We start from the raw sequence: 8,090 nt of genomic DNA on the forward strand, positions 1-8,090 counted from the left end.
CCACAAACGCATTTTTTCGGGTGTTTATATGTAAACACCCGATAACGCCGGGGCCTCTGCGCCTACAAGTACCCCCCCGCCCCGCACTCCCCTCTAGCCCCATGGGTTAGAATCGCTATAGTATACCTACTAAAATTGTAAAATTGTGTAATCCTGAATAAATAAAGTCATACAGAGAGCGGGGGTTATAAAACTCAGAAGAAATTTTATCTTTGATTTCTTTAATAAAGTATTTTTCGTGATAAACGTTTATATCAACCTATTTTATTTATTCCATCTCTTTAAATTAATTTGGTTTCTCAATCTTCTTAGATATTTTATACCGCAATCTACATGAAGGATATTACGTTATTCTTTATATACAAAAATAATTATAGGTTTGCGAATACGTTGGAAATTACTTATATTATTTCAAATAAAATTATTTTGTCCCGAGGTGAGATATCAAAGAATTTATGTTCAACAGCGCCGACGGTAACTTTGAGGTGACGTTGGCAACGAAGGCGACTCTCAACTATACGGGCAGGGTCGAGTGGAAGCCACCAGCTATTTATAAGTCTTCCTGCGAGATCGACGTCGAATATTTTCCCTTTGATGAACAAACGTGCATGATGAAATTCGGCTCGTGGACTTATGACGGCTTCCAGGTGAGAACTGTCTGTTATTTCGCCAATATTTCGGAAATTGCCTTCCATTAGCCAAACGCGTAACCAATCGATTTAACTGTTGCAGAAAAGCCATTTGTTTCTATTGTAAGTTAAAAAAAGAATTGATACAAATAGAAAGGTATATCGTACGTGAAAGTATACAGTACCAAGGATATTTATATTGTATTTTATTTCCGGTGATCTTTTTCTTCGTGAATCAAGAGTCTGATAAATATTAGATCTTTTCCATATTCAAAAAACTTTTTCTTATGAGATATGTGTTCTTCTTATATTAGATGAACTATTCAATTAATCTTGACGATTCAATAATCAATTTATTAGTGCAACAGGAAGATCTCGCAGAGATCTCTTTTTAGGGCAACCACAAATATTCCGAGAGTGACTTTCGTGATACGTTACGGTGGGAGTATTATTGTCGCCGGCCGTTAGACACCGTGTAGTAAACGATCGTATATATCGCTTGTTATTTTTTTTGAGTAAAATGTCGCTTGTTAGAAGCACGAAATCGAGTATAAGTGATGGGCAGACGGAACGTTGAGGTAAAGAAATGAGACGGTGAAACGAATTAACGTCTGACCTACATTAAGTATTATTAATATTATTTAGTATAAAAAGTGTTCTCGTTTTATGTGCTAATGTAATCTATCTCTGCCTATGCTAAAGCCTTACACATTGTAATTAATTGCTCCGATTTAATTTCAAAAAGAAAACTGTACTCAATTTGGCCTACCTAAGCTTTATGATTTTTGCTAATTTTTGCTGAGTCCAAAATTGACAACTAATGGTCAGATTCAAAAGAGAAAAGATTTTTTAATTAAAAGTATGAGATATTTTCAAATATTTACATGAATGAAGATTTTAAGAAAAAGTAGTATTTAAGTTATATTGGTGCATATACATATTACTTAATACATTTAATGTATATTTATCCCTTTTTTATTTAAAAAAAATGATGGAAAAATTAAGTTATTTATATAATACTACTTTTCTAAGATTATAAGTTTATTAACATTTGCATATTTATTGACATGTATAAATATACAGAAAACTATTTTCCAAACAATTGATTTATCTATAAAGTATTTAAAGCCTTTTCAAGTCAATAACACCAGTTGTAAACGTGTGATAAAATCCTCTTTATTATAATGTACGTTTCGATCCTGTGAATTGGATCCTTCTCAACATTCTTTACGTATATATATCGATATCATTGAGTTCCCTAAAACACTACATACTAATCAATGTCTATTACCTCTTCTCTTCTTATAGATATAATATCAATTTAGTTACACAAATTTCCTTACATGATATCTTAAAACGTATCTATAAATCTCTCTGTAATGTTCATGTCTGATGTTAACGTTCTACTAAACTCGTTCAAATATAATTCAATTATTATTATCTCCAACCTCTAATCATGTGTCATACATTCGCCGACTATTATAAACATTCACGGATACATATTTATATTTTCGCTAATAAACATTCATATGCTGAGCTCAGTTTTTCCGTATCATTTGTAAATTCAATCCCCTCTTTTGTTTATTAATGTAAATCATTTCAGATGTAAGTCGTTTATTTAAAATCACCTCCTCGTCCAAAATCTCAATATCATCCCATTTACATTCATGTGCAAAATTCATCCTATGCTCTGTGATTACTGATTTTTGATTCGTATTCCAATTGATATGATTCTTATGTTCTGCAATTCTATTTTTTAAATTTCTACCTGTTTGGCCAACATAAGTTTCTGTGCAGTCTCTACAGGCTATTTTATATACGACATTACTATATACGACATTGATTTATCTACTTATCTCCACGATGTTTAACAAATGGATTAGAATCTATATATGGCTTGAATTAACAAAAATACCAAAATAACATTAGACAAAAACATCACAATTGAGGGGCTGGATTCTATAATGGGATACGCGTGGATTTCGCGGGATAAGTATTGTCCGCAAGGACTAATTTTGGATGTCGCTCTAATTTCAATTTTGACGACTGATTCTTGTAGAGAATTTCATAGTCCATCTTTTTTATTTTCATTAAACCAAATTTGGAATTTTTTTTTGTTTTCAAGTTATAAACAAAAAAAGTAATTTTTTAATAAGTTTCAACAAAAAATTTCAATAAGTTTTTGTGTTCAACTCGCCATATCTCAGCTAAATATGAATATTTTTCTTTGAAATTTTAACAGAGTAAACTTCCACATGTTTCTCGAAATATACAGCATATAAAAAGTTTTCGAAACATTTCATAGCCAAATGCCGAATTTTTCAAAATATTCCTCTCGAATTCGTAGTTTTATTCATTCGATCACAAAAGTTATCGTACGAATTTTCGATTTATCAACTTTTACCCATACTACAATTTTGTTTATTAGTTAAGGAAGTTTTTTGGAAAGTTTTAACTTTTTAAATATTATGGTTGTAAAGTAATAATTATTTATACGTCGATCCGATTACGTAGCGCGCTGCGCGCAATGCGACAGTTCGAGCCGTTCGCTTCCGCGAAAAAACGGAGCATAAAAATAATAAATAAATTTTATTAAATTTATAGAAAATAAATTAAAAAAAGAAATTTAAATAAATAAATTTTTAAATAAATATATTTATAAATATATATTTTTAGATAAATTTTTATTTTTATTACAAAAACAGCTTTTTAGTACTTGTTGTCTTACGTTAATAAAAAATGTTGTGCAATTTCAATAATGTAAGTGTTTTATTGTAATTTCATATGGATTTCATAATACATATAATTCTGTACGACGTATGAATTAATTCAATAAATAAAATGATGAATATTTGCTATTATATAAAAAAATGTACTCACTTCGTTTTTTGTGTATTAACATTTCGTAGAATAATATCTCATTACATACAACGGAAAGGAGTATGTTTATTCGCTAATGGATTAAAAATACGCTATATGATCAATTTTTATTGACAATTTTTATTAATATGATACTCTAATTCTTATTTTGTAACTGTAAACAATTAAGAAGTTGAAAAAGATTTTGGGAGCCTTTAAGTATATTATATTTTGGTACATTATTGATACCCTTGTTTCGCGGAAGCGAACGGCTCGAACTTTCGCATTGCGCGCAGCGCGCTATGTAATCGGATCGACGTATAAATCTGGAGACACTGGTCGTGTCTCGGCGCTAAACTGCGAGAAGCGACGCTGCCGTGCCTCCTTTACGTGAACCGACGAGTTGCGGCAGATCGAGATTATCGGATCTCAATAACGGCTGAATCGATCGCGTTCTATGTATGCTCAATCGATAGCCACCACACGGATTGTATGATAAAAGTGCTTTTATTTTTTTTCTACGTGCCCTACGAGCGGAGATATCGCGACGCAAAGTCCGGAGATCTGTGAATTTTCACCTCATCTTTTAAGAAACGTCGTCGTCATTATTATCGTTATTATTGTCATCGACCAGGAGAAAATGTCCATCTCGTTTTTTCGACACTAGAGGGCTTTTGACTTAACCTAGCGATGGCAGCATTGCACATTCAAATGTGATCAACCACACATGACGGCTGAGATAATCAGCGATGGCAACATTGTCAAATTATACGATGTGACGTGCACGCGGCGCATTATTATTTTATTAATTGAAATTAAAATGAAATATAATTAATAAAATAAATTATAAAATAAAATATTAATTATATAATTAAAATGAAATATCGAGATTGTCGTTGAAGATCTAAGTAGTTACCGCGTCGAGGAAGAGGGTGTATAGATATTAAGGAATTAAGCGTCTAGGTGTTCGCCGTCGAGGAATTAAGCGTCTAGATGTTTGTCGTCGAGGAAATGGATGTCTAGATCGAAGAAATGGGTGTTTAGGTGATCGCCATCGAGGAAGTGGGTGTCTAGGTATTCGCTATTGGGAAAATGGGTGTCTAGGTGTTCGCCGTCGAGGAAATGAGTGTCTAGGTGTTTGCTGTCGAGGAAATGGGTGTCTAGGTGTTCGCCGTCGAGGAAGTTGGTGTGTAGGTGTTTGCCACCGAAGAAATGTGTGTCTAGGTGATCGCCGTCGAGGAAGTGGGTATCTGGGTGTTCGCTCTCGAGGAAGTGGGTGTTTTAGGTGTTGTCTACATGTTCGCCATCGAGAAAGTGGGTGTCTGGGTGTCCACCGTCGAAGAAATGAGTGTCCAGGTGTTCGCCGTCGAGGAAGTGGGTGTTCTAGGTGTTGTTTACATGTTCGCCATCGAGGAAGTGGGTGTCTAGGTGTCCGCCGTCGAGGAAATGAGTGTCTAGGTGTTCGCCGTCGAGGAAGTTGGTGTCTAGGTGTTTGCCATCGAGGAAATGAGTGTCTAGGTAACCGCCGTCGAGGAAGTGGGTGTCTAGGTGTTCGCTATTAGGGAAATGGGTGTCTAGATATTCGCCGTCGAGGAAATGGGTGTCTAGGTGTTCGCGCTATTGAGGAAGTGGGTGTCTAGGTATTCGCCTTCGAGGAAGTGAGTGTCAAGGTGTTCGCCTTCAAGAAAGTGGGTGTCTAGGTGTTTGTCTTCGAGGAAATGGGTGTCTAGGTTTTCGCAAACTCATTCTGACAGGTTTGACTCTAGATAGCAAGAGGCAAATATGGCATTTAGTATTAACCGTTAAACTGTTCAGATTAGAATCTGTCACATCGATGGAACGGAGGAACACGTATGAACACGTAAATGAGGCTAGAATAAATATTCTCTGCTGTAAAACACTTTTTCCGGTGTAAGAATACATTTTCTACTCTGGTAGATAATTTCAATTAATATTATCTTATAAAATTTGTAATAACTTTTATTGCAATATTCTTTCATACGCAGGTTTAAGAAAGTGTCTGCAATGCAGTAGAAAGCGTGTATTTATATTTTTATTTATAATTTGTTCTCTCTATATTTTATAATTATAAAAGAATTTATTGTTTGTGCTGTTTATTTTCAGATTTATTGAAAGAAAAGACTTGAATTTAAAAGATAATGATTTATATGGTAGTTTTCTCATTATTAAAAACATACAATTTAAAAATGAGTAAAGGATTCTTATAATTCAAACATAAAACAATAAGTAAAGAACAATTAATTAGAAATATACAATATAAAAATGAGTAAAGGACTTATAATTCAAACATAAAACAATAAGTAAAGAACAATTAATGCCCATTTCCACCAACGTGAATTAACTCTAATCTCGGTTCAACTTATCTTTAGAATTAGAAAAAGACGAAGAGCAAGTTGAACCGAGATTAAAGTTAATCTACGTTGATGGAAATGTACATAAGAGTCTAAAACATCTAAATATCTTACATCTTTTTCGCGTTTAATCTATCTATAGAAACATACAATATAAAAATAAGTAATCGTTCTTAACTTTAAGTTTGTTCTCGTCGCATGCTCCAACATGCTCCTACTTCCTCCCAACAGTAGCTCCTATCACTTAATCTACTTCCTCCCAACAGTTGCTCCTATTACTTAATACTCATTCAACGCGCTGTTAGGGTGAGTAGGAGCTACGGTTAGAGGAATAGGAGCATGTTGAAGCAAGCGACGCGAACAAACCTCTTATCTCGTCGTCGTGATGTACATATTTCTATCTCTGCGTTCTTACACAACTGTGATGAAAGTAATAATAATCTTCTGTCTATAATATTACTCGTACAAAAGATTTGATATCTATTGAGTTGATGATATGGGATTTTCAGGGATGGTAAGTAACTCGTTACTTGTAATGAAGTTACAGTTAGAGTTACTTTTTTTCAGTAACTGTAACTTAACTTCGTTACTTTCTTTCCATCTGTAATTATAACTTAACTTAATTACATCTTTTAAGTAACTAGTAACTAATTTAATAGTTACTTTTATAGTTATTTTATATATTTTAAACTTATTTGTCAATTTAGTGTGCGGTAGTGTCCACTTGTCGTTACAAATACTTCGAAACATTTAATTAATCGGAAGAAAGAAATTTAATTAAAAGGTTCAATGAACTCTTGTACTTATTTGGTCTATATTTTTGGATCTAATGAAATCTGCCAATCAAATGCAAGAACGCTCAGTGAATGATTGTAGACCATTTTAGATTAGTGCTGGAATTTATTTGCAACTTTTAGCCGAATATAAAAAGAATTTTTTTTACAAAAAACATTGTATATGTGTGCTATTTCATATTCATATTCATATGTGTTTATATTACTTTAACGAAAAACGTCTTTGCCATACAATTTTTGTATCTTTTTGAATAAAATTGTATAACATATGTAAATGTAAGCCAGACTTTTTTTTTTAATTGTCCTAGTGTATCACCTTGTATATCATCCTTGTTTAGTATTAGATAAAAAACAAGGGTAAAACGATACATGAAGACAGTTGAATAACGTTTCCGAATACAGCCCTAATGGTATCGATACTACACTAGGAAAAATTCCGATGAAAAAAGTAACTTAAAAGTAACTTGAAGTTACTTTTTCAGTAACTGTAACTGTAACGAATTACTTTTTAGAGTCAATAACTCTTGTAACGGTAATTAATTACTTTTTGAAAGAGAAAAACTGTAACTGTAATTAATTACTTTTACAGAGTAACTTTCCCATCCCTGGGGATTTTATAAATTATTCCGCACACACAACATTTTAGATATTATTCGTATAAAGATTTGATGTCAACAATTGATGCTAAGTTAAATTCCATGTAATTCGAATGTATGTATATATGATCGTATACAAACTTACCTTTTTAAAAAAAGGTAAAAAAAGCGCTAAGCGTGCATGATTCTCGTATAGAACCACCATTAGGGCCGGTTTCACCAATGCCAATTACTTAATTGGCCGTGAAACTGATGACTAATCACGTTTGCTGTTTAGTAAAATTGATGTCAACAATTGATGCTAGGTTAAATTCCATGTAATTCGAATGTATGTATATATGTATACATACTTACCTTTTTAAAAAAAGGTAAAAAAAGCGCTAAGCGTGCATGTTTCTCGTGTAGAACAACCATTTGGGCCGGTTTCACCAATGCCAATTACTTACTCGGCTGTGAAACTGATGACTAATCACGTTTGCTGTTTAGTAGAACTAATGATATGTAACATTTGTATAAAAGATTCGATATCAACAAAATTGGCTCCAAGCTAAATTCAATGTATAATTCGAATACTAAATTAAATAAATAATTTATTTAACTTTAATGATATGTATCATTCGTATAAAAGATTTGATATCAACAAAATTGGCGCAAAGTTAAACATAACAAATGTGAAATATATAAATATTATTTTTTGGTACGTTACAATTTCGAAATTGAATTTCAATAACAAATTAAAAGAAATATTAAATATAATTTTGTATATTTAATTCGAAACCTTCGAAACCTAAATGTTTTAATAATTGAAAATATATCATTGTAATAAAAATGTTGTACACA

The 8,090-nt window shown here is 32.5% G+C and overlaps 1 protein-coding gene across 1 annotated transcript in view; it reads left to right on the top strand.

Moving 5' to 3' along the window:
* LOC108765351 (acetylcholine receptor subunit alpha-like) overlaps positions 1–8,090 on the top strand; it is a 67,088-nt gene that overhangs the window by 27,604 nt on the left and 31,394 nt on the right. The window contains exon 6 of the mRNA XM_018514027.1: positions 467–647. Within this exon, the coding sequence (XP_018369529.1) occupies positions 467–647 (181 nt within the window). The remainder of the gene's footprint in view (positions 1–466; positions 648–8,090) is intronic.

Source organism: Trachymyrmex cornetzi, unplaced genomic scaffold (assembly GCF_001594075.2).
Source record: "Trachymyrmex cornetzi isolate Tcor2-1 unplaced genomic scaffold, Tcor1.1 scaffold485, whole genome shotgun sequence".
NCBI classification, from domain to species: Eukaryota; Metazoa; Arthropoda; class Insecta; order Hymenoptera; family Formicidae; genus Trachymyrmex; species Trachymyrmex cornetzi.